Source organism: Microcaecilia unicolor, chromosome 11 (genome assembly GCF_901765095.1).
Source record: "Microcaecilia unicolor chromosome 11, aMicUni1.1, whole genome shotgun sequence".
Lineage (NCBI taxonomy): Eukaryota > Metazoa > Chordata > Amphibia > Gymnophiona > Siphonopidae > Microcaecilia > Microcaecilia unicolor.
Genome location: NC_044041.1, coordinates 61,129,897 through 61,157,576, shown reverse-complemented (window position 1 = coordinate 61,157,576; position 27,680 = coordinate 61,129,897). Strand labels below are relative to the sequence as shown.

General features: G+C 43.3%; 2 protein-coding genes across 5 annotated transcripts in view; one reads left to right on the top strand and one right to left on the bottom strand.

Annotated features, from left to right (window-relative positions):
• The window catches only part of UPB1 (beta-ureidopropionase 1), a 44,172-nt gene extending 36,638 nt beyond the window's left edge, over positions 1-7,534 (top strand). Inside the window, exons 9-10 of the mRNA XM_030217378.1 lie at positions 6,146-6,300; positions 7,343-7,534. Of these exons, the coding sequence (XP_030073238.1) occupies positions 6,146-6,300; positions 7,343-7,426 (239 nt within the window). The 3' untranslated portion in view covers positions 7,427-7,534. The remainder of the gene's footprint in view (positions 1-6,145; positions 6,301-7,342) is intronic.
• LOC115479465 (protein GUCD1-like) lies at positions 6,231-25,216 on the bottom strand. 4 transcript variants are annotated; one of them, XM_030217380.1, is made up of 7 exons: positions 25,006-25,216; positions 24,669-24,753; positions 23,409-23,574; positions 23,175-23,266; positions 21,163-21,404; positions 18,300-18,410; positions 6,231-6,308 (listed from the first exon to the last, which is right to left on the bottom strand). In XM_030217380.1, the coding sequence occupies exons 1-6, from the start codon at positions 25,061-25,063 to the stop codon at positions 18,319-18,321; spliced, it is 735 nt and encodes a 244-aa protein (XP_030073240.1). In that variant the 5' UTR covers positions 25,064-25,216; the 3' UTR covers positions 6,231-6,308; positions 18,300-18,318. The 4 variants fall into 4 exon arrangements, with proteins under 4 accessions (XP_030073240.1, XP_030073241.1, XP_030073239.1 ...); XM_030217381.1 differs by having other exon boundaries at positions 6,248-6,316; XM_030217379.1 differs by lacking the exon at positions 6,231-6,308 and having other exon boundaries at positions 17,973-18,410.
• Positions 25,217-27,680: the final 2,464 nt, after the last annotated feature.

Here is a 27,680-nt window from a genome sequence, read left to right as displayed (position 1 = left end):
ACTAAAAACTCAAAACTACAGCCATCTAAAGGGGAGGAAATGTTTTCATTGTTTTAGATTAATATATTTGTGCACTGATCTATTTAGTCGTGACTTGTTATTTAAAAAAAAATCTTTACAATATCTGATTGGTTGTTGCTTTGCATTTATTTGACATTCTCTATGTATGTATTTTAAAGTTTACTGACCCCTGATGCAGGCATTATTCTTGCCGAAACACGACCGTGTTGGGTCATCTTATTTGTGCTGTTATTGCTGGTTGGAATAAAGACTGCCTAGTTCTAGAAGCTGACTCCATTCCCTCACTGTGTTTATGCTGCTCGAGTTTCTTCATGAGGTGTTTTGTCCTTCTTTTTCACTTTACTGTAACAGTTCGTTAGCCAATTAAGCTGCATGTGCATCATGGAAGAACGCCTAAATCTGGGCACCATATATAGAATCCAGAGGCTATGTTTTGGCCTAAACACCTGCCTCAGGAATCAAAAAGTTTGATGAATAAGGTGCTGAAACTAACACGCTGTAAAAAGCCTCAGTGGTGACAACAGGACCACAAAAGTAAACAGCAGCGTTGCTGCCAAAAAATGAGTTCTGTGTCGAATCTATCTGAGCCGATCTGTTCATTTGTGCTGTTAATCTATATCCTGTGGTGGACATTGGATTGTTCATGGCTATAAAGGCTGTGGGCCCCTTTTGGATTTTGCATATTATTTTTATTAAAGATTTTATGATACAGTTTTCTACCTCTGGCGCTCCTTATTTGAGAAACCCTGGGTCCACCCCTACTCCTTGTGTAAGTTCTTGGTTTTTGTTGTAGGTTTTTTTTTCCTTCCTCTTGTGTTTTCGTTGTTTTCATCCTTAGCTGACACAGCAAAATTCAGGTCAGAGGAGAAAAAGGTATAAGGGAGTAGTTGGTATGGTCCAGATAGCTGCATGAAACGGGCCCTAATGTTAGTAAGGGAATGCAGTAAGGGTAGGACAGAACTGCAGCACCACGAAGGAAAGTCCACATTTCAAACAGGAACGAGACAGCACATTAATTTATAGTCTAGAGCTGTATGGTTTCTGCTTAAGTAATATAGACACCTCCCTCACTCAGAAATCAGAGTTCCTGTAGGCTGTCTTCTCTCCTCTCATGCAGAGTTTATGTTATAAGACTGAGAAAGGTGGAAGCATTACTGTGTAACCTTCCTCTCCCACCATGTGGGCCACCCTCAATCACAACAGTACAGAAATAATGTGGGTAATATTGAGCCAGTAGCGGTCAGCATTTCTTTAAAGCCAGATATTCAGTACTGGCTCTGAGCTGGCTCTGGGGCAGGCACCGGGAGCTACCCACATACCACTGATAGGGCAGTACCTGCTAGCTAAGTGGAGGAGTGGCCTAGTGGTTAGAGCACCAGACTTGCAATCCAGAGATGGCCAGTTCAAATCCCACCACTGCTCCTTACAATTGTGGGCAAGTCACAACCCTCCATTGCCTCAGGCACAAACCTAGATTGTGAGCCCTCCTGCAACAGAGAAATATCCAGTGTACCTGAATGTAACTCACCTTGAGCTACTACTGAAAAAGGTGTGAGCAAAATTTAAATAAAGGCAACTTTTTTTTGCTGTCCTAAGTTAACTGGCTAGCTCTCTGGGTAGTGCCACAGAACATTGATGGTGCCCAGATAAAACCTGACTCCATCCTCTGACTACTGGATAGTACTGCGGCAGGCAGGATATTTATTGGCACTATTTGATTATGAGCTACTGAATATCCTGTAGGGACCCAGTCAGTGCTAGTTAACCAGGTAGCAGACTCTCCTACTATGTTAACTAGTGCCGAATACTTAACCCCCCATGGTTAACATATAAACACCCCCCCCCCCCCCACTTATGCACACACCACCAAGCAGAGTAACATAGTAAATGACAGCAGATCCATCCAGTCTGCCCAACAGTCATGCTCATTATCAATTCATGATTAAATCAACAATGAATGTGATATTATATACTTTATCACGAGTCTTTCTTTGGTGTTTTTGGGACAGAGACCGTAGAAGTCCGCCTGGCTCTGTCCTTATGTTTCACCTACTGGAGTTGCCGTCTAAGCTCATTCCATCCTATCCAAATCTGTCTTGTCATTTGCAAGACCCAGACTGTAAAAGCCTACCCAGCACTGTCCTCGTTTCCAGCTATTGAAGTTGTCATCAAAGCCCTTTCCAGCCTATCCTAAACTGGATTGCCATATACAGACACAGACCTACAAAGTCTGCCTGGCACCAACCTTAGTTCTTCACAGCCAGAGTAGCAGTCCAAGTGTCACTCACACATCCACCCCCTGCAGCCATTTAAGGGTTTTTAAAAAAAATGTATTTTTGTTTTCTACCATCTATTTTATATATAAGGTTCCTCTGTGTTCATCCCACGCCTTTTTGAATTCCATCAGTTTTTGTCTCTACCACCTTCCTCGGAAGGGCATTCCAGGCATCGACCACCCTCTCGGTGAAAAAGAATTTCCTGACATTACTCCTGTCTACCACCCAGCAACCTCAGCTCATGTCCTCTAGTTTTATCATTTCCCCTTCTCTGGAAGAGATTTGTTTCTGTACTGATACCTTTCAAGTATTTAAGTGTCTGTATCATATTTCCCCTGTCTCTTCTTTCCTTTAGGCTATACATATTCAGGTCTTCCAGTCTCTTCTCATATGTCTTATGTCGCAAGCCTACCCCAATGATGCAACGTAACTAAAGCCTGCCCACTTGATTCTTACCGATGACTGTTCACAAACTGACCATGTTTCCCATTATCCTTATTACTATCCCATGTCTTTTTCCTCTTCATCTTCCTTACGCCCACCCTTAACGCTTAACTCATACGACATTGTTATTCTTCATATTGTTACGATGTAAGCCGCATTGAGCCTGCCATGTGTGGGAAAGCGAGGGGTACAAATGTAATAATAAATAAATATCATTTTTGTTGCCTTCCTTTGGACTGTTTCTAGTCTTTCTATATCCTTAGCAAGATAGGACCTCCAAAACTGAAGACAATACTCAAGGTGGGGCCTCACCAACAGGGGCATCAAAACCTCCTTTCTTCTGCTAGTTACTCCTCTCTTGATGCAGCCTAGCATCCTTCTGGCTACATCCACCACTTTATCACACTGTGTTTTCGCTTTAAGGTCCTCAGACACCATCACCCCAAGGTCCCTCTCCCTGTCCGTGCATATCAGCCTCTCACCTCCTAGGACATACGGTTTCCCTTGGGCTTCTACTTCCCAAATGCATCACTTTGCACTTTTTTGCATTAAATTTTAATTGCCAAATATTAGACCATTCTTCTAACTTTTGCAGATCCCTTTTCATGTTTTCTACTCTTTCAGGGTGTCCACTCTGTTACAAATCTTGGTATCATCTGCAAAAAGGCAAACCTTACCTTTTAATCATTCGGCAATGTCACTCACAAATATATTTTATTTACTTATTTATTGGGATTTGTTAACCGCCTTTATGAAGAGATTCACCCAAGGTGGAGTACAGTCTAAAACGTATAATTTTAACAGCATAACAATAGTAAAATAACATAAATACAATAAATGAGGTAAACTTGAAAACAGTACATTGAAACTTAATAATAGAATACCGTGAAACAATATAAAAAATATACACATTTAACAGCACTGGAATTCAAATACCAGAGATATAATGCGTTAGCATAATACTAATGATATACCTAATGAGCATGGATTAGAACATTCAAAGAACACAGATATGCTAAAGATTTTCTACAATACAGCTTTTACCATATAGCTGAGGGAGCAAAAGCAGATATTTGATGGGAACAAGATGCGTGGTACAGAATCAGTTGAGATAATTTGATGGTTAGTTAAAATCAAGGCAAGTTCATTGTATAGTTAAGCAAGAGATAAGGAACTGATCTAAGTCACAGTGCGTGTAGCAAGCTGGTCCAGGTGCAGAATTAGTGTATAATCAGTCACCCTATGTATTAAAGGCTTGAGAGAAGAGCCAGGCTTTCACCTGCTTGCTGAAGTAGAGGTAGTCTCGAGTTATACATAGCCCCTCTGGGAGTAAATTCCAGAGCGTGGGGGCTACTCCTGAGAACACTGGGGCCGATCCCTGAGGTACTCCGCTACTCACCTTTGTTAAGGCAATAGCTTTTCACTGGACTAACTTAATACATTTGTGACTTAAGAGAAAAAGGAACTTAAAACTTTGTTGTTTCAGCAGGCATACTTAGGAGTTTGAGATGAGAGGTGGTGCAAGATCTTTCTAATTGTGAAGAGGAAGTGGGAGAGTTGATGTTGAATTTTGTCATGTGTCTTTTAGAAATTATGAGGCTCATTTTCAAAGTACATAGACTACTGTGGGGCTTATTTTGAAAGCACTTTGTAAGTCTAAGTTCCATAGGTTACTATGGAGCTCATTTTCAAAAGAGAAAAATGTCCAAGATGTGTCATAAAGTCCAATTTGGACATTTTTCTTCTCAAAACGTCTAAATCAGTATTTTCAAAACCTATTTTGCACACGTTTATGTATGCAATTCATCTGCCATGTGTCCAAATCACAAGGGGGCATTTCAAAGGTGGGATTAGGGCGTGCCTAACACTTGGACATTTTACAGCCATAATGGAACAAAGCCAAACATTGACCCCCCAGTGGTCACTGACCCCCTTCCCACCCTCGAAAAATGTGAATAAAAAATGACTTACCAACCTCTATGACAGCCTCAGATGTTAAAGTGAGGTCTATTAGAGCAGCACACAGGTTCCTGAAGTAGTGTAGTGGTCGGTGCAGTGTAGTATGGAGTGGGGGACACTGGTCCTTATCTCCCTCTACCTATCACACTTTGGGAGTGGTCACAGTTTCCACCACAAGTCACCAAAACCCTACTGTACCCACATATAGGCACCCCCTTCACCCATAAGGGCTAGTGTGTTTTGGAGGGTTCAGGAGACAAGAGAGGAAAGGTGAGAAGGGCACAGAAGTGCTCTCTAGGGTGCCCCATTGCTCTCCTGGGATGTCTGGGGGACCAGTCTACTAAAAATGCTGGTTCCTCCTACATCCCAATGGCATGAATCTGGTTTCGCACTTATTCAGGGAGGGGGGGGGGGGGGTCGAAAATGGACAAGAAAACAAAATGTCCAAAGCACAAAACCTTGTTCAAAACAGTATGTTCGGAAAAAAAAATATATAGATGTTTTTCTTTTTCAAAAGTGACCTTCTTTCCTATTCAGATTTTGGACATTTTGTGCAAAACATCCAAAGTCGGACTTAGGCATCATATAGAAAATGCCCCTCTATGTAAGTCTAAGCCTAAGTACTTTGAAAATACACCTCTATGTAACTTTGTAAATCTCTGTGCTTCAAAAATGGGCACCTGTGTAAGTTAATGATTGTAATTCGTTTAGAACATTTGTGATTGTGTGGACTATAAATGTTTTAAATAAATAAAATTTGCCATTCTACTTAGAGCTTTATATAGCACCTTCTGTATAGAATGCCGTCTCCAAGGATGCAGTAAGTTTCTGCTAGATTTAGGAAGGAGCTAATCTTTCCCACACTCCCTGCTTTGGAACATTCTCTCATAGTTATGCCCTTTATTTTATTTTGGTGATGGAGTCTGGCATGTGCTGAGTTTTGTTTTATTATTTTAGTGTTACAGCAATGATTAATGGTTAACATTTTTATGGTATTTGAGACTGTAAACTGCTTTAATGTGTTAAAGGAACAGCATTGTAGTGAGTTAAACTAAAAACCTTTCTGACAGAGCTTGCAGATCCTGCACCTCAGATAAGGTAGAGTAAACCTGGTAACCACACTATGAACAGTACAATAATCGTTAAAGCATCACTATCCTACTCAAATGTCCATGTGATCCTAAATGAGTGGTGAATAGTACCACAGACACTTCCCTGCTTCCTCTTCATCTAAAACCCACAATGGTATTAAGTGTCATTTGAAAGTGGGTGTTGAAACTGTCCCAGATGATATCAATCCCTTGCAAAATCATGAGTCTAACATATGTTTTCCATCAGAGCACACAGTGATGTACTGAATGCAGAGTCATAAGACCGCTCCTGAATAAGTAGACTGGATCATTTCCAATATTACAGATTTGACTTTTCCCAAATTTTTTTTAAAGCCCATCATGAATTTGGCTACTTTTACGGCTCAAGTTATGTGGCTGCTCCAGATGGCAGCCGGACACCAGGACTGTCTCGCCTCCAGGATGGGCTGTTGGTGGCTGAACTGGATTTGAACCTCTGCCGACAGGTCAGCGACAAATGGAATTTCAAGGTTGGTACCTATATCACAGCAGAAGAGAGAGGACACATCAGCAAGCATGCCTCCTACCCAGAGGAACATGACTATTTGTGCTTTTCATATCTTGACAAATCCTGGAATTTCTGCAACAATGGGGGGATAATTTTATAGATGTTTTACTGCATATAAAACTCTCCCATCGAAATGAAGACTCGCAGCATCTCTCCCTCTAGATAACTTGGGGGTGGGGGAATCACTTAACTCTATTCCCTGCCCCCCAGTACCTTTAAATCCTTTAGTTCTTCACTGGCAACAACACATTGTCCCTGCTTATGCTGGCCCGAGCCTTCCCTGATGCAACTACCTGTTTGCGAGACCAGGATGTTGCATCCGAGGGAAGACTTGAAGCCGGCGTGAGCAAGGGGAATGAGTTGCTGCTTGCTGCTGCTGAAGACCTAAGGGGTTTAAAAGTACTGGGGGGGGGGGGGGGGGGGGGGAAGGTCAGGGAAGTGGAGTTAAGTGATCCTCCCCTTCAATCACCTGGGAAGCAGGGTTGTCATGCCCACCCAAAACTGGCTGGCTATGCCCTGGGGTGTCAAGACTGCACATACATGCAGGCAATTTTAGTGAGCTGTTTTCTGTGGAACACAGGCAGAGTTATGATTTACACAGGTGCTTTATAAAATACATACAATTCTGTGTAAGGGAAGGGGAACGTTTCTGAAGTTTTTTTTGCAACTACATTCAAAGCAGTTTACATATATTCAGGTACTTATTTTGTACCAGGGGCAATGGAAGGTTAAGTGACTTGCCCAGAGTCACAAGGAGCTGCAGTGGGAATTGAACTCAGTTCCCCAGGATCAAAGTCCACTGCACTAACCACTAGGCTACTCCTCCACTCCAGTACACACATATAGTTACACCTGCTGTCAAGCTAGTGGAACATGTATGCCCGGTCCTTAGAGCCATGATTTGTGCAGGATGTGTAGTAATAGTTTATGAAGACAGTTATCTTTGTATCTTATAAAATAGATGACCAGTTACTAAAATAGCTTCCTTTTGCATTTCTTTGCAGATGACCGGGAGGTATGAAATGTATGCAGAGGAACTTGCTAAGGCTGTGCAGCAGGATTTCCGCCCCAACATCATCAGGGAATGAGCGCTCAGTACTTCATTGGCACCAGCTGAATTTTCAGCAACTCCGTACACAAAGTTCACTATGGAAAACTTCATAGTGTTTTCAATAAAGAGCACAGATTAAAAATCAGCCCCCTCCGAGGCAACTAAGATTCTGCTGTGTAACCACACCCAGCACTCGCCCACGCACACAGTGCAGGTTTCTCAGGAGCAACTGGAGTTTTTAATCCTCTTACCCTAAACCACTACTTCCCATGAACTCAAGGTGAGCAGAACTGGCTGAGAGATATCACTTTTAAGAGTTTCCTCGCATAATCAAGTGGGTGCTTTGCAAAACTTCTGTTTTTTTTTTACATTTAATAATCCTCAAAGCTAATGTCATACTATCACAGCAGTACAGATGTATCCTGTGACCACAGGCTACAGCCACTACCATCAGCCATTTGAGTCCGTGGGAGTGGTGGAATGTTTCTCCTTTTAAGATAAAGTATCTGATAAAAAATCATGTAGATCACTTGGAGGAGTTGCCAAATCGTTAGAGTAACAGACTAAGACCCAGGGAAGCCCAGTTCAAATCCTGCTGCTGCTGCTCCATGTGGTCTTGGACAAGTCACTTAAGGGCCCTTTCACAAAGGTGCACTAAAAAATGGCCTGCGGTAGTGTAGACACATGTTTTGGGTGCATGCAGAATCATTTTTTAGCACACCTGTAAAGAAATGGCTTTTTAAAAATTTTTGCCAAAAATGGACACGTGGCAAAATGAAAATTGCCGTGCGACCATTTTGGATCTGAAACCTTACCGCCAGTCATTGACCTAGCGGTAAAGTATCACACGGTAACTGGACGGTAATAACCTACGCGCCAAATGCCACTTGATGTGCGTCCAATACATGCGGAAGAAATTAAAAATTATTTTTCAGCCGCATGTATCAGACATGCGCCAAAAATGAAATTACCACAAGAGCCATGTGGTAGCTGTGCAGCAACTCCATTTTGGCACGCATAGACGCTTACGTGGCTTAGTAAAAGGGCCGCCTAACCCTCCATTATTTCAACCTGACTGCAAGCCCTCCAGAGACAAGAAAAGAGCTGTTGTACCTTAATGTAATTCACTTTAAGCTATTACTGAAAAAGGAGTGAACTAACTCCCAAGTCCCTATATGACTGCAGATAGGGTTACCATATTTTGTCCCCCAAAAAGGAGGACACATGCCCCGCCCCCTGTCACACACCCCATCACCCCTCCCCTTACTACTGGCCTGGTGGTCTAGTGACCTCTTCAGGGCAGGAAAGAGATCAGCAACAGGAAGGATGCATGTAGGGCAGCGCTCCGGGCACGAAAGAGGGGGCTCTTTCCTGCCCCGAAGGCGGAAGAGGTCGCTAGACCACCAGGGCAGTAGTAAGTAAGGGGAAGGGAGGCTAGCAATCTGCCCGTTTGTCCGCCCACCAGCCTGCCCATTTGTCCATAAATCCGGACAAACGGGCAGATTGGCAAAAACCCGCCCGGTTGCCTGGACATGTCCTCAAAAAGAGGACATGTCCGGGTAAATCCGGACATATGGTAACCCTAGCTGCAGATGCTATTGTGTTGGTTATAACAAGCACAGCGGTTGATATCTGCTTATAGACATGAAACTGAATGAATGCAATAAATACTCTGGACCCAACTGAAACCTCACCCCACTCAGCTATCAATCCGCTTACAAATGATGCTGTAACACTTGACGTTAGAAACCAATAAAAGAATGATTTTATGGAACAGCCAATGTGGAAGGGGGATTTTCATTCTGCTCACACTAGGCTAGGCTGCAGCTAAAAGAACAAGGCCAGACTGCAGAAAAACAAAAACAGGAAGTTCTTGAATCTGCTTTCAGATTAGTGGGGAGTTTTTACAAGCACTTCTTACTTAACTGTGCCCTTCAAAAATCAGGGCCCTGCTGTGCTAATAACCAGAGGTCTATGCAGTTGTCACACTGAAGCCATTTGACTTAGCAGAATTTAAAAAAGGGTTGGACGGCTTCCTGGAGGAAAAGGCCATAGAATGTTATTGAATGGACGTGGGAAAAATCCACTATTTCTGGGATGGGCGGGATAAATTGTTTGTTCTTTTGGCTGCTGTCGGAGACAGGGTGCTGGGCTCGATAGACCCTTGGTCTGTTCCAGCATGGCGATGCTTATGTACTTATGACATATGGAAAGCAGGAGCACTAGTGTACCAGGGGCAGGGCAGTCTGCCCCAACTGTGGGCAGCAAGGGGGTATGTGGCTGTCAGCTCTGCCGGTCCCCTGACCTAGAACAGGAAGCTGACATCAGAAGGGGCAGAGGATCGGCAGCCTCGCACCTCTTTGGTGCACCCACTTGCTTGGAGGAGGGGCAACTAAGCTAGATATGCCATTGAGCAGGAGTACAGCATGAAGAGCTGAAACACAGATCAAAGTCCCACACAGAGCAGGCAGATGTAGGTAAAGCTGGTCTGATTCAGCGTCCAACCTCCAGCTCTCCCAGTTCAGTGCCACATCTACCTTTAATAATGTTTCCACTGGAAACAGGATATTCAAGCATAAATCATTTTTTAATATAAACCATTCTCCCTCCCCTGTGGCCAAAATAAATGAATCCAGGTATAGGAAGAGGCACCTGAAATATAACTATGCCATGCAGAGCTATAAGAAAGCTGATCCAACATCTCTGTATTTAGATATGGGCATGTGCCAGTTCAGAGGCCCTGCGTTGCAGATGCGCAACAAAAATCAGACTTGTGGATTGTAGTAAAGGATAGGCCATGCCTGTTGTTTCAGCACCAACAAGGGCTAATTTGAGTAGACGTAAAATACTGGGGTCAATATTCAAAGCAATTTAACCGGCCAGAAACAGCTCCTGGCCATTTAAATTGCTTATTTGGGGTTAACCAGTCATTGTCAGCAGCACTTAAGCAGTTAGTGCTGTGAAAGTGGCTGGTTAGTGCCTAAAGCAAAACTGGCTATTGTGGATGTGTCCTGGAGGTGGAGTCAGCACTTGGCTGGTTAAGTGGCAATATTCAGCACTTACCCGGGCCAAGATCACTACCTAAATGGCACCGCATAAAAGTCAGACCTAGCTTTATGCCGGTGAAGTGCCAGCTCCAGAAATTTAATGCCAGAACTTGGACAAAGCCTGGTATTGAATTTCCACGCAGTGGGCTAAATATCAACCCACTGGTTTCTTTTCATTGTAAAAGATGCCCATATATCGAATTTAGAAGGAAACCTTTTCCAGTCACAGCCTCAGTTCGAAATTGTGTCCAGAAAAACGGGCCCCCTAACATTTTTCCAAATAACCCAAAAACGCCCTACTGCACCAACCAGGAAAAGGATCTAGGAGTCATCGTTGACGATACTTTGAAACTCTCTGTTCAGTGTGCTGCGGCAGCAAAGAAAGGAAATAGAATGTTAGGTATTATTAGGAAAGGAATAGAAAACAAAAGTGAGGACGTTATAATGCCTTTGTATCAGTCCATGGTGCAACCGCACCTCAAATATTGTGTTCAGTTCTGGTCGCTGCATCTCAAAAAAGATATAGTGGAATTAGAAAAGGTACAGAGAAGGGTGACGAAAATGATAAAGGGGGTGGAATGACTTCCCTATGAGGAAAGGATAAAACAGCTTGGGCTCTTCAGCTTGGAGAAAAGATGGCTGAGGGGAGATATGATAGAGGTGTACAAAATACTGAGTAGAGTGGAATGGGTAGACATGAATCGCTTGTTTACTCTTTCCAAAAATATTAGGACTAGGGGACACGCAATGAAGCTACAAAGTAGTAAATTTAAACAAATCGGAGAAAATATTTCTTCTCTCAACATGTAGTTAAACTCTGGAATTCGTTGCCAGAGAATGCGGTAAAAGCAGTTAGCAGGGTTTAAAAAAGTTTCGGATAGCTTCCTAAAAGAAAAGGCCATAAGCCATTATTAAAATAGACTTCGGAAAAATCCACTGCTTATTTCTATGATAAGCAGCATGAAGTGTATTGTACTTTTTGAGATCATGCAAGGTACTTGGTACCTGGATTGGCCACTGTTGGAAACAGGATACTGGGCTTGATGGACCTTCGGTCTCTTCCAGTATGGCAACACTTATGCAACAGAAACTTCTGCCTGAAATTTGAGACATTTCTGGGTACATAATTTTTTCCATTAACCATAAAATAATCAGTATAACACTAAACCATACATTCACATTCTTACAACAAAAATGATTTAAATCATTAAATATTTGGAAATTTTTAAGGGTGCTCAGTTCACACATCAGTCAAATATACAAACGACTGGCCGAGTCAACAACCATCATTGCACTGCTTATGGTTTTTTTTTTTCTTCAAAAGTGCAGACCTGGCAAAATGTCTGTACTAACCACTAGTAATATACTGCACTGCCCAGTTTCATCTATACCATTATAATTTACATAAACTTGTACAGAAACTGTTTAATATGTTCATGTATCCAAGAATATTTCGCCTATAATCCCTTATTCGAAGGTACTCAAATAGAGCAAAGCACTGTACTTATCTTGCAACTGTAAACGGATTCCAAATATGTCGGTAATCATGCAGTATCAAATAGCTTGCTGGTGCTCATAATCTGATGCCAACAAATTAAGTCTTCAGTCCAGATCCATTATTAAATGCCCATACAATAAAATATTTTAAAATATCACATGATCTGTTCCCTCACTCAGTTCTGAGTTTTGTGAATATTCTTCAGAAGGAAATAACAAAGGGGAACCCCAACTCACAAATGCATTGCGACAATGCATTTGTGGGTTGAGGTTCAGATTATGTGATATTTAAAATATTTTGTTGTATGGGCATTTGTTTGCATCACATTATGAGCAACAGCAAGCTATTTGATACTGCATGATGGTTCTTGACTTAGCCAGTTGTATATTTATTTGACCGATGTCGAACTGAGTACCCTTAAAAATTTCCAACAAAATGTACAAATATTTAATGATTTAAATAATTTTTGTTGTATAAATGTGGATGTATGGTTTAGTGTTATATCAATTACTTAATGGTTAATGGGATAGATATACCTTATTCAGTATGTAATAAATTATGAGGTATTAGGGTATTGATATTTTTCCCTTAAGTACTTGGTACTTCATTTTTCAACAAGATGGAGCTCCAGCACATCAAGCTCTTAATTAATGAAACTCCATTGAGCTAACAGCTCAATGATGATGAAGACTTTGTGAATATATCAAGGTTGAAGGAGGACACGTAGAACAAAGATTTTTGAATTAAGAAAAAAATATGAATGTATTTTCAAATATCATACTAAGGGCCCTGTTTACTAAAGAGTGTTAGCGCGCACGCTATCCGTGTAGGCATGTACAGTTAATGCACCTATAACGCGGCTTAGTAAATAGGGCCTCAAACATTTATGCAATTGCAAAATGGTTTGAAACTATGTAAGGGGTCCCATTTTTTCCAGAAACACTGTGTATAAACATTAGAATGGGTCTTAACTGTGCTGTGGTACCAAAACAAGTTTGTGGACCCAAGGTACAGCCACCAAGGCTCCATTTAGTTACCAATAATTTAGATCAGCAAAGGTTTACAGAAGGCTTGACCCAGTGGCAGTATTGTGAATCAGACTTGGATACAATTCCTGAGTCTGACTTTTCTTCAAGGGTGCTCCAAAGGCCATATTCACAATCTCCAGGAGGGAAGGAATGCATAGGCCTCGTACAGGAGTGGCGCTCCTGGTGGTCTACACAGGGCATATGGTACCAGACTGTTAAGGGAATCAATCTATGGGCCCCCATAGTGATTGCGGGGGGGGGGGGGGGGGGGGGCTGCGTGCTAGACAGAGCTGTGGATAAAGGATTCTGCTATTGTATTATTAGGATTAACAGCAGCAGGAAGATTTAGCACTCATGCATATGTTCACGTTAGCAAGTCCCAAACGTGGCCTGATGACTGAACAAGTAGTTGGGTTTTCCGTTATCCATTAAAAAAAAAAAAACTCGTATGGGATAAATTGGATCTCATTGTGAAAGTCCTGAATATCTGAGCGAATGAGGTCAACAGGACAGGTAATCTGCCTAATTTACATCTAAATTACAGTGTCCTAAATCTCATTTGTGCATCAGCTTTCCTCTTCATATCCAGCAATTGCAACTCTTCTATGCCTAGGCTTTACCTCACCCTACAGCTAAGGCTCCTCTGTACTTACCCAAGACTTCACCCCCTCACTCCTCCCCCACAGCGTTTAAGGATCATCTGTGGTTATAAAATTCCAAATACAGACTTTGCTTCCACACCTCCCCTAGGTGGTCAATACATGGTACAGCCTCCTTTGTGTGGGAAAAAAATTGCTACTTTTGACACCCCCCTTGGAGCCTCCTTTCCAATGTAAATCACTTGCTTCTTGTGCATTTTTAAAAATATCGTTGAGGTACCTGAATCTCTCTATCCTATTCTTCTGTTACCCAAACCATGCATATATTGTTTCATTTGCTAAGGTTTTTAGTGCAGTGGCCTCTTAAAAATGTATTATCTTTAGGAGACTGATATGCTATACTAGGTAGATAAAAACAGTTGGACACAATACACTAGGTAAGGTCTTCACCAGGAGCCTTCTAGTTCTGCCTATGGCTTTATCACACAGTTCCACTCCTTGGGTCAGGGTACCTCAGTTTCTGGCCCTCCTCCCCCATCTGTGGATTTCTTAATTTTTTCTGCACAGTCTTTCTTCCTAAGCACTTAACCACACCTCACGCTTTTTTTTTTGTTACATTTGTACCCCGCGCTTTCCCACTTATAGCAGGTTCAATGCAGCTTACATATTATATACAAGTACTTATTTGTACCTGGGGCAATGGAGGGTTAAGTGACTTGCCCAGAGTCACAAGAAGCTGCCTGTGCCTGCAGTGGGAATCAAACCCAGTTCCCCAGGACCAAAGTCCACCACACTAACCACTAGGCCACTCCTCCATTCCGCTTTCCCTATGTTGCTTCATTTTGTCTCAGAACCTCACTCATTATTTCTATTACTGGACCGTTTATAAATATGTTAATCAGTGCTAGCCCCTAGGCACTCTGTTTACCAGACTCCTTTAGAAAAGCTGTCTATGTCCCACAGTGGATGAAAGTAAGTGGTTAAACATTAGAAAACAGAAGGATTAAATGGTCAGTGTCCTGAATGTTGAATGGTAAATTGCAATATGGCCCAAAGAATCTGTACTGGAACTGGTGTTATTTAAGATTTATAAATGATCTAGCAAGGGGGTAATTCAAATAGACATTAGTATTCCACAAATCTGAATACTGGGGTATAGAAGTCTGATTACAACATAAAAATCAAGTTATATAGGGATTAAAAAAAAATGAACAAGGGGATCACATCTGCAGGATTTCAAGTTGTTAAAACCATGACTCAATTGTCAGAGATTGCAGAAGGACGCTGCAGGACTGGGCATCTAAATGGCAAACTAAATTTAATGTGCAGAAGTGCAAAGTGATGCACATCGGGGAAAAATATTCCCAATTACATGAACAAAATGTTGGCTTCTGAGTTAGGAGCCACCACCCTAGAGAAAAGATTTTGGTAGCCATTAAGAGTTATTCAAAAACAAAATAAAAATAATATTACAATGCCTCTGAATTAAGCCCTTTGGGAAAGGAACTCCCTGTACCTAACACCTTGAGTACTGTATGCAGTTCTGGGCATCCCATCTCTAAAAGTTCAGAGAAAGGAAGTACAAGTGATGAAGGAGATAGAACAGCTTCCCCGAGGTTAGGGCTCTTCAGCTTGGAGAACAGATAGACTAGAGCAGTGGGGTTCCCAAACCTGGTCCTGGAGGCACCCCAGCCAGTCAGGGATATCCATAATGAATAACCATGAGAGCTATTTGGATGCATTGCCTCCACTGCATGCAAATCTCTCATGAATATTCATTGTGGATATCCCAAAAACCTGACTGGCTGAGGTGCCTCCAGGATCTGGTTTGAGAACCACTGACCTAGAGGAAATATGATAGAGGGCTATAAAATCATGAGTGGAGTGGGCCCTGCAATTAGAGAACAGCTGTTTTTCTGCTCTGCTCCAGGCTCACCCCTAGAGTCTGAAACAAAAACAAAAAAAAACAAACAAAAAAAAACAGCAGAACTGAGTTCCAGGCCATTTCTCTAAAACCCTGGGCTTAAAAAGGTGATTAGACAATTTCCTGAAGAGTTACTGCTTAACCATAGGTGTGATTAAAGAATGATTTCTCTAGGATACTGCCAGGTAATCATTACCTACATCCGCCACTGTTGTGACAGGATGCTGGGCTTGATGGATAATATAGTACACTTTAGCTCAGGTGTCTAGTCTACAGAACATACCTTTCTTTTAATCACCATCTTCCTCTGGTAAAAACCATGCTACCTCAGATCCTGCATGTGGCCTGATTCAGTGAAGTAATGTGTACTTTAACGAGTGAAAAAGTATTACTAAAATGTGAAAAAGGAATATTGGTCATAACAAATGTTTTTCTTATGCCTGACAGCATCCCCTCAAGCCCAAAATCTCTTCAGTGCATGAGCATTTGAATTCCACAGGTTGGGGGGGGGGGGGGGGGGTGGTTTGTGTGCCAGGACTGAGAATCCATTATTCCTAGAAAGTCCAGGCTATTTATGGAGTGCACAGTGCTAGCCAGCAGGATATCTACACAGGGTCTGTCATTTGAGTAATCTCATACCCCGAGCAGCTATGCAGACAAACTCCCGTCTCTGAAAGCAGAAAGCCTATGCTTGCTAGATCACTTCAAGTCTCTTAATTAAGCAAAATGTTGATTATTCTTCAGCGTAGCACATCCAAGACAATGGTTTCCCATTTTCAAGTTTTGCTGCATCTTACGATTTCAAGCTTCTGTTAGAAGAGTATAAAGCAAATACATACTGGATTAGATTCTGTAAGTGGCGCACAAATTTCGGTGCCGAAAAAAAATTAAGCGCTATTCTATAAACAGCGCTCTGAGGGCCTCTTTTACAAAGCCGTGTTACCGATTCTCGGTGCAGCAAATGAGAGGAAGCCCATTCAATTCCTATGGGCTTCCTCTCATTTGCCACGCGGCAATCGGCAGTGTGGCTTTGGAAAAGAGGCCCCAAGTTAGGCACCATTTATAGAACAGTGCTTAGCGCCGGGATCTGCGCTTAATTTTGGACATGAAGATTTACACCAACTGAAACCTGGTGCAATTAGGCGTGGATGTCATATTCTATAGTCCTGTGCGTATATTCTCCTGACCCACCCATGGCCACGCCCCCTTTTCAGATCTGCATGTAAGAATTTACATGCGCATCTTTATACAATACCGACTAGGAGGATGCACTTCAATTCAAATTGTTGCCAATTAGCATCAATAATTGACTATTAGTGCCCAATTATTGCCAACTGCTCATTTGTCAATTAAGTTGCGTGCGCAATTATGGAATACGCCTGATGCCGTATTTGGGTGCCATATATAGAATCTGGGGATTATGTGGTATGCTTAGCATGCTCCACTCAGGAGACGGATCTCAGCTCTAGACATTGTGTGGCTTCCCTGATTTTACCTCACCTCATCTTAAGTTTGTTTCCCAAGACACTGTGGCCCCTGTTTACTAAGCCCCGCGCGAGGCACTCTAAATGCTAGAGACGCCCATAGGAATATATGGGTTTCTCTAGTGTTTAGAACGTGCTAATTTGAGGACATGCTAAAAACACTAGCACATCTTAGTAAACAGGGCCCCGAATGTGTTATCCGGATAAAACCCTCAATTTCTCAGCACTGCAACTACAAAGCAAATCCTACATGTGCTGTGGTGGCCATGCCCAGTGCTCATTGGTTAGGATAAATAAATTAGACATGTTCCTAATGTTCCACCCACTCTTCATCTCCCATGTGCGCATACGCAGCTCATTCCACCTTTGGAGCACATGCACCTTTTATTCCTACACCCCCAGGCAGAGTATACCTCTCCCCTCACTGCTAGAGCATCACACACATCAGTCTTCTCCTTACTTCAAACCCGATACCCATGTAACACTGTGCAGGGGCTGAATTCCACAGCACAATGTATTTCAACACCTTTTAAAGGTCTACAAATATTAACTTCCTCCCCAAAAAGCAAGTCCGTACAACTAGATGGAGATCATTCCTGCCTGTGCAATCAGGACACCCTCAGAACCTAGCAAAGTACAAGTCTGGATTTATTAAAAACAAAACAGCAGAAACTGATCCCATTCCCCTGCCTGCTGCACTATATGGTCTGGTGCTCTAATGGGGCCTAGTGGTTAAAGCAGTGGGTTGAGAACAAAAGATCAAATCCTGCATCCCTTACTGACAGCGCCTATGGTGTTGGGCATGTCACAAGCTTCTGTTTCTTCACTTATTATAAGCTCTTTGGGAAAGGGATGTCGTGGATACCACTAAAGCTGTATGCCACCTTCATTCATACTTGGAAAGCAAGTTAAAAATCCAAGATATTGTATTATCTAAGGTATCCAAATATATACGAAGAACTTAAGTTAACATAAGTTAACAGACAACAGCTGATAAGACATCCAACTTTTTCCTGGAATAGTTTTTATATACATATATAAAAAAAATTTTACAGCTTGACCCTTGCATTATAACGGAAAAGAAACAGCGTCTGTAAGGGTAGCAGAATCTCAAGAGGCAATTCTTTCTTCAGCCATTGCTGGTCATTATGCTCAGCCTGAAGCGTTGCTGTTCTGCCAGTGATGAACTTGCTCTGTGTTAATAAGTTACCAAAATGTTTAGCAGTAGGTGATAAAAAGTTTTTCCACTTTACAGATCCCAAAGATGAGAGGAGAAACCGTCCCACATGTCCTGAGATGCACTGCCAGCTGCTGTACCAACTCCACTGACCTGTAAGCAAGCAGCGAGGTCAGCTGTCCACATAGATGAAAAGCACGTCCTCATCTGTGCCATAGCTTTGCCTGGCTTCCTCGAAGTTACTGATGCTGGTGCGACACGTCCCTGAGGAGAAAAAGCATGCAAAGGAGCAGAGACTACATACAAATTCTGGAACAACAGATAAACCTCCTGTACCTCTGCACACACTTCCTGGCTTATTGCTTGCTGCCTCCTCTCTGTCCCCACTTGAAAGTGGGATCGTATCTGCACTCCTCCCCTCAGAACCATCCATCCCACCCTGCTATCTTGAACAACTTTAGAGCTGCGTGTGGGTTTAGTTAATATTGATCTCTTTTAGAATCCGAGGCCGTACCTCATCTGATCCTATGGCCTTATTTACTTAAATAAAAAAAACTCACTCTGATGTATTGCCTCCATTCCCTGCATTAAGAATTATCTTCTGTTCATACCAAGCAAAAATGTTTTTCTGCCTCCTGTTAGCCTTCTTAAAAACTCTACTCTCTCCCTTTGGATTTTCACCCTTCCTCTTAGAATCTAAAAAGATTCCTCCTCTTGTTGTAGAATGAATAACCTGATAACTGTTCCTCTGACTGTATTTATTTATTAATTTTGTCTCACCAAATTTGTTTACCTTCTTGGAGAACTAAAAGCTCCGTTGTTGACCAAAGTTCTCCCAGACCCATCCACTCATTAAACACTTTCTCACCTTGAGCGTTGCCCTCTTGGAATCCAAGGCCTGAGTCTCAGCACGGTTCAGATCGGACTGGCATTTAATACTGAACAGTGAAGTGACCCATAGAGAGCAATTCTATAAGTAACAAACCTATCTATCCCTTCTTGTAGAAATATTTTACAGCTTTATTTTCATATGAGGCCTCTCAAATCTGGAATCTTTTACCAACTTTGGTAAAATCTCAATTGTGCTATTTAGCTTTTCGTAATTTTTTTCTATTCTGAATTGTAATCCATACCTATGTTGAAGGGAATATAACACTAATATCCAATACTAAGATTAACATCATACATATGGGTTTAGGTGGGAACATTTATAACAGTCATAGAGTGTTTAAGATTGCTGAAAACATATACATTACTAGTAAATAAGGCCCGTTTCAGAGACAAATGAAACGGGCACTAGCAAGGTTTTCATGGGAGTGTGTTTGCTTGAGAGAATGTGTGTGAGAGTGACTGTGTGAGTGAGAGAGAGAGAGGGTGAATGTGCGAGTGTGTGTGTGAGGCAGAGAGTGTGTGCGAGTGTGTTTGTGAGACACAGTGACTATGAGAGTGTGTTGCACACAGATACACTGTGTGTGAGAGAGAGAGTGTGCGAGAGTATGTGTGCAATACACAGACTCTCTGTGAGTCCAAGAGAGTGTATTTGAGGGAGTGTGTGAGACCGAGAGTGTGTGAGACCGACTGTGTGACACATAGAGAGTGAATGTGATTCAGTGTGAGACATAGTGTGAGAGACTGTGTGAGAAAGACACTGACTGTGAGAGAGTGTGTGTGACAGAGACAGTGTGTGTGTGACAGATACCTCCCCCCTCCCTCTGTGGTCTGATGACCCCCTCCGAGGTCTGAGGACCCCCTCTCCCCCCCTGTGGTTTCAGGTCTCCTTGCCTCTCCCCCTCTCTGCGTGGTTTGCAGCACCGTGTGAGTGTGTGACTGAGAGAGAGTGTGTCTGTGAGACAGATAGTGTGTGTGTGAGGCAGAGAGTGTGTGCGATTCTGCTGTCTCCCCCTGCAGCCACCCAGCGTTTCTGCTCTCTCTACTGCCCCTCACCCAGCGAATCTGTTCTCTTCCCTGCCCCCCCTACAGCCACCCATCGATTTTGCTGTTTCCCTTGCCCCCCCCAGCGATTCTGCTGTCTCCCCTGCCCCCCTTGCAGCCACCCAGCGAATCTGCTCTCTTCCCTGCCCCCCTTGCAGCCACCCAGCGATTGTGCTGTGCCCCTGCCCCCCCCCCCACATCTTCCTCCTCTGCATCCACCCAGCGATTGTGCTCTCTCCCTTGCCACCAGTTCAGCCACCTATCGGTTTTCCTCATCTCTCTACTCTCTGTTTAAAACGCACCTCCAGCGTTGTTTTGAAGCCTCCAAAAGTTCCAACGTTTGTGTAGTGGTGTAGATCGATGTCTGCCCCGCTCTCGCGTCAAACGTGATGACGTCGAGGGCGTAGCAATGCGATTGGTTGAGTGCCATTGCTCCGCCCTCGACATCATGTTTGACGCGAGGGCAGGGAAAACACTCATGGGCGAATTTTGATCTACACCACCATGGATTTAGAACGTTGTGACTTGTGGAGGCTTCATTAGAACGTTGGAGGTGCGTTTTATATAGAGAGGTAGTATTCTATAATTTACAGGCAGAACTGTGTGCCCTGCCCATCTCACATTATGTGTCAATGCTTTTTTTTGGAAAATTTAATAAACACCTGACCTGTACAAACAGAAACAGAAGAAGGGGGGATGGGGAGGAGTGATTGTAAGTAAAAATGCCATCGCATTTAGACACCATATTATAAAATCGCATGCAAACAGAATATTGACATTTAGGCCCGCATGCAAGTATCATTCAGCATTCTGGTCATATACATGCATTTTTGGCACTAATAGGTCGGTGACTGCTTTATGGAATTACTTCCTTAACATTTCTTTCCTCTGAGATCAATGACAGGTGAAGCAGGCACTATAACCTTAAAAACACTGCAGTCACATCTCTCACACGAATCACCAGGATAGAAATGAAAGCTTTTGGACCAATAAGCTTTTACACTGTCATGAGTAAACTAAACAGGTCTAAGCTATAAGGCTGTTAAAAGGATGAACAAGGGGAACTTTTCAAGCACATACTTACGATCTGCATAAGCAGGATTGTTGTAGAAGATGCTCCCCGAGGATTTGTTGTAGCCGCACAACACAATGAAATGGCCCTGATAGTCTGGACTTCGGCAGAAGCACTTCTGGCCAATGGGAAGGAAGCAGCAGTATTTGACTGGTCTGGAGCAGAGGTCGCACAGCAGCAGCACTGCATTCACCAAGACAATAGCAATATGGCCCTGTGCCAGATGCTGCTGCAGGTCTTGTACTGTCACTGTGCTGCAGAGAAGGAGGCGGAGAGGCAGCAAGTCTACCACTAAGCAAGCACATCTAAGTGAATAACCAGCCAGGAAAGTGTCTCAGTTAAATCCCTCCTGTCTGATCTACTTCTGAATCTACTCCAGTTTTCAATGTTGCAGAACCTGTTACCCACCAAGTCTAATAGAATGCCTTATTACACAAAAATCACCATCAAATTCAACCCAACAGACAAACCTCATATGCAAACTGTCTTCCCTATCTGTGCAGTCACCTCCCCCAAAACCCAACCATAGCTTAACAGGAGACCATGAAGGGTGGTGTGTCATGCTCAAGAACTGGAGAAAGCTGCCAACCAGTGCACCAGTAGCAGACAACCTCTATGGTTCAGCCCTTCAGATTCTTTGTCAATATTATGGAAATACTTTGCAGAAAGGGTAGTGGATGCATGGGAACAGCCTCCAAGTAAAAGTAGTGGAGACAAAAACTGTTCATCTGAATTCAATAAAACATGGGACAAGCACATATGATCTGTAAGAGAGAGGATGGGATCATCAATAAAGATCATATGGTCTATCCAATCTGCCCATCCATATCACCTGCTGTCATTTTCTCGCTCTCTTTTCTTTTTTAACTCTTTATTTATATCTGATGTCACTTTCTTTGTTTCTTTGTATTATTTCAAATGAGAGATGTTGCTAAAGGAGACAGGTATAAGAAGCCATTCTTACAGGAACTCAGCTACTACTAGCTAAAAGCTCAGAGCTGTGCGACTACAATTGCTGAATGGCTGGCTGCCCAATAAGACATCCAAGCTGTATTTTACCACAGAAATCACATGCATCAGCGGCACACTTTAGAGAAGTCACTGCTATCAGTGACACCAGAAGTAAAATAGATTTTCAGTCATCAGAATACTCCAGAAGAGATGGGGATTAAGCACTAATTACGCGTTTCTAGACAGTAGGTCAATGTTCAAAGTCATTCATACAGATTAAGCAGGTTTTACTCCACACAAAAACTGGCTGGCTGCGGCCAATCACGAACAACATGGGAAACCTCAGCTGTACTGAAAGAAGCATTACCAGGCATGCTTAGGTTAGGGAAGAAACAAACTCACATGGATTGTATTTCCAAACCTTCACATATATTGTAACTATACAAAAAGCAGGTTCAAGTGACAGCAGGTTACCCATAGCACTGCACACTTTCATTCTGAAAATGAGTATAAAGCTTGCAGGTAAAAGGTACGTATGGTCTTGTGACAACATGGACCATGAGTATTGTCCCCTTTCTATGCAAATAAGCAATCCAATTTAAGATGGGCTGGAAAGGGCTTTGACGGAAACGTCAGTAATTGAAACGTGAGGACAATGCTAAGTAGACTTTTGCAGTCTGTCTCCCCCAAATGAGAACATGGATTCAGATAGGGCTGAGTGGGCTTTAACGGCAACTCCAGTACTTGGAAACTAAGGACAGTGCTGGACAGACTTCAATGGTCTATGTCTCAGAAACACCAAAGAAAGACAACAATCAAGTATTGTATTTCTCATTCATTGTTGGTTTAATCATGAATTAAAAATGAGTGTGACTTGGGCAGACTGGATGGACTCTTCAAGTCTTATCTACCATCATTTACTATGCTACTATGGGGCTCATTTTCAAAGCACTTACAAAGTTCCATAATAACCTATGGAACTTTGTAAGTCTAAATGCTTTGAAAATATGCCTGTGTCAGGTGTCTGACCCTCAGACCTAGCTAATGGTATGGAGGGAGAAAACACATCTCACCATTTCTCCACTAGCACTCCACGGGCTTTTGCTTGCACAAATAATTGGTTCACTCTGTCCTCCTCACTGTCAAAATGTTTCCTATAGAAAGACTGAGGAAAGAGAATAATGAAAGTTTACCATTATCCATCACCACTGCTGAACACAACTAATTCAGAGTCAGAAATGTGCTCAATAAGTCTGGACAGGAACAGAAGGATGAAAACCAGGAAGAAAACTCAGGCTTTGTCTGACCTGATTCTTGTAGCCTTTGTCCACACCAAGTGTCTGAGTGTACAGTCTGTGCTTTACTCCGAAGTGGCACACCAGGTAGGCCAGGTCAATAGTCCAGATACTTTTATTGAGGTGCAAGTCCTGCAGGGCCTTCTGAAACTTCTCTTCACTTAGCTGATTCAAGTACCTGAGAGAAAGGAAACAGATTAAGAACACTCCTGCAGAGACGCCAAGGATGACCCATCCCAAATCTGGAGATTTACCACAGCTATGCTGGAGATTTAAGGCCAATGAGTGAGATTTCTCTCGCGCTCCCCAGCCATGTCCTAAACCAGTTCCAGCATACGTATATTCCCAAAATTGACATAGTCCAACAAATATAAAATAAAATTCCTTTTCTACCTTTGTTGTCTGATCATTTTATTTTTCTAATTGTATTGGTTTCTGCTTTTCTTTGTCTTTTCTTAACTCTCTTACCAGTGTCCCCTTGTCCATTTGGCATTTCATCTCTCTCATCCATTATTCATGTCTGCCCCACCCTGCAGGTCCAGTGGGTGTCTCTCCCTCTGTCCCCCCTCCCCCCACCTGTGGGTCCAGCATGCTCTGCCTCCTACTTCTGAAGGCACTACATCTTTCACTCTCCTCACTGCTCCTCTCCCTGGTCTAGCTTGTTCAGCCCGGCCCCGCCCAGCATAGTGTCTCTCACCTCCTTCCCTATACAGCCACCAGTATCACAGCCACTCTGTCTTCAGCCGGTTCAGGCACGCTTTTCCCAGCCGTGTCCCTCCTCCTCCTCTAACACAAAATCAGAGGAGGGACATGGTTGAGGGAAAGAGTACCTGCACCAGCTGAAGACAGTGTGGCTGCGACATTTTAGGAAAGTTTTGACTTTGCCGTCCGGGAGAGAAGAGGGATGAGAAACGTCAACGGGGGGGGGGGGGGGGGGGGGGGGGGGGGGTGGGTGGGCAAATTAAATGGAGAGAAAGAGTCCATGAGGTGGATATCAAGCTGGCTATCAATGCTTATGAAAAGAGAGTTTATGCACATGAGCTGGAGAGAGGACCTAAATGCATGCAACTTGGCATGTCTGCTCATATTAACAGTCAGTGCTAAGGAAGTGCTACTAAACCTATTTGGCTCAAACATGTAAAGTACAGCAAACATCACCAAAAAAAAAAAATCAGATCATTCCATCTTTACAGAATATCTCAGGTTAGCTAGGTGTCCCATACTGATGGTGGCTTTACAACAGTTCCGTAATTCCAAAGAAGTGACACTCACTGCAGAACCATCCTTGCACAGGCCAGGCCACAATCCCAGTGATACAGCTGTTGAATCACAGGCACCTTCAACTGGATGTGTTCATCTGTAAAGACAAAACAATGTGACAGGGCAGGAAACTCATCCCTAACAAATGAAAGCCATGCAACAAGTATTGAGGGATCAATACTTGTTGCATGGTCTTATGGCAGGTGCCAGAACTGATGCCTGGTTACTGAATAGGCTCAGAGATCAGTGGTGGCCCCTCCTCCTTATCCCAGTTATCAGTGGGCAGGTTCAGGGGTCGGTGCTTGCTACCCCCTGCTCTCGGGTCTCAGAGACAGGCGCTGTAGCTGACCTGCTGGTCGCTGGCTGGGTAGCTCCTCCTCTGTGTTAGGTTCTCTCGGGCTCTTCATGTCCTCGTGTTCGGTTCGGGTCCAGAAGGTCAGAGAGGCAGCTGCTATTCAGAGACAGTTTGGAGGCTGAGAACGAGACCACAAGCACTCCCTCATGCCCCTCCAGTCAGCCGGCAAAAACCGGTTCCACCTCCCCCAGCCCCAATGTGCCACAGCTACTCTAATTTCGCAGTAAATGCAAATGTAAATAGAAGCACCCACCCGCCCTGCGACCCCTGCCCAATACTGCCGCGCCTGACGTCATGGGAAGGCTCCGCCTGCAGCAGTGCAGTCCTGCGGCCGTTTGACGTCAGTCAGTCGAGGGGCGAGGCAGGACAAACCAATTCAAGGAAGGTTGAATGGAAACAGGACAGGAGACGGCATTAAGTCATAAAGTTGAAGCCATTTAGGTTAATCTATGTTTCCCCTTCCCTGCGCAGCCGTCTTCTGCGTACACTCAAAATAAAGCAAACAAACCTATGAACTGTTGCGTCTCACGTTGTCGTTTCTTATATGTTGGTAGCATTTTATTTAATCTCGCTTGTATTTTCAAACATGCCAGCTGTGCAGCATTACGGATGTACACAGAGGAAGTATAATAACATAATAACTTTTCATAGGGTAGAGTCGTAATTTGTTAGAACTCGTGATCAGTGTGTCATTTGGAGGGGCTGGTTATAGCGACACGCTAGCATGTTAGCATGTGTTATATTCGTTGCAGATTTTTTTCTCCTGATAAAGGGCTACTAAAACAGAAATAATGTTATGACTATGAGAATCAGATGCTCAACCATTCAGAGTATCTATCTATGGCAGTATATTCCACATAAACATGAATTCGGTTGAAACCTCTGAGCATTTCAAATCTTTTTTTTTTCCTGTGCCTAGATCAAAAGAGAAAGGTGGTTTGTGGGAACTTGCTCTTTTTGTTTTGTGGAATGTAGTAGTATATTATAAAAATGCACTTAATATTGTTTATTATTACTATTTAAAGAAAGATATTAAATAATGAGGGCAGAACTACTTTCATGTAGAAGTCGAGTCAGTCTAATGTGCAACATTTTCCAGTTCTGTAATATATATTCATTTCTTCTTCAAGTCAGTTTTCAACAGCATTTTCTCAGTTCTTACCCAAATGTGAACACAATTATAATGTTAATAAGTTTTGGATGTTACCAAATTCTACTATTCTGTCTCACTGTATTTCCAGTTTTTGGCACAGTATACATCACCACAAGGACAAAATATAAGAAAACCAATGGACTGCATTAGGGGCTTATAGCTATTTTGTTAAGCAAATGAGAGATCTGCATGAAAAAAATATTATTTCGACTTATGAAAACCACTTGTTCTTGAAACATGCTCAAAACAGAATAATCTATTTGTAGATGATTGAAGATGTGATTCCATGTGCCCCAATGAAGGAGAGTTTAATTTTACTTCCAATCTTTATAACACCAGGCTTTCCATGGCAGATTACAACAACAGTTAAGATGAACCCATCAGTAAACAGGATATCCTCACTGAAATTTGGCCATGTATTACTGTATTGTATAGAACAATGTAGAAAAATTAGCACAAAATACAGCTTAATTAGTGCTGTTTCCACCAGCTACAATAATTTTTGAAGCTGTTATATCTGTATATGGGACATTTTCAAATAAATTAAAACGCTATCAAATAAGTAAAAAAAAATCTTTTGTCCTCCACCTTTTAAGGCACTGCCTAGCCAGCTGCAACAGCTTTTGACTTTTTACAAATGGACCACGCATAGGCAGTCCATTATCCTATATAATAAAACGCACCTCGAATGTTCTGAAGCTGAGAAAGTGAAGCCTTCAAGCCTTGAAGCATTCCTGCAACATTTCGGAAACTACGACTTCAGAACGCTGGAGGTGCGTTTTATTATATAGGCTGTGCTCGGTGCTTTTCTGTAGCACATGGGGGAATTTAATATATGCTGATTAAAGTGGAGGAGTGGCTGGAGGGGGGGCAGGGGGAGATAGACCAATCACTGGGTGGCTGGAGGGGGGGCAGGGGGACACAGGAGAATCGCTGGGTGGCTGGAGGGGGGGGCAGGAGAGATAGAATCGCTGGGTGGCTGGAGGGGGGGCAGGGGAGAGAGGAGATTCGCTGGGTGGCTGGGAGGGGGGCAAGGGAAAAGGAGAATCGCTGGGTGGCTGGAGGGGGCAGGGGGCAGGTGAATCGCTGGGTGGGTGGAGGGAGGCAGGGGAGATAGGAAAATCGCTGGGTGGCTGGAGGGCGGCAGGGGAGAGAGGAGAATCGCTGGGTGGTTGGAGGAGGGCAGGGAACAGAGGAGACTCGCTGGGTGGCTGGAGGGGGAGCAAGGGACAGGAGAATCACTGGGTGGGTGGAGGGGGGGCAGGGGAGATAGGAAAATCGCTGGGTGGCTGGAGGGGGGCAGGGGAGATAGAATCGCTGGGTGGTTGGAGGAGGGCAGGGAACAGAGGAGACTTGCTGGGTGGCTGGAGGGGGAGGAGGGGACAAAGGAGACTCGCTGGGTGGCTGGAGGGGTTGCAGGGGACAGAGGAGGACTCGCTGGGTGGCTGGAGGGGGGGCAGGGGACAGAAAGAGCATCGGTGGGTGGGTGGCTGGAGGGGGGCAATGGGAAAAAAGT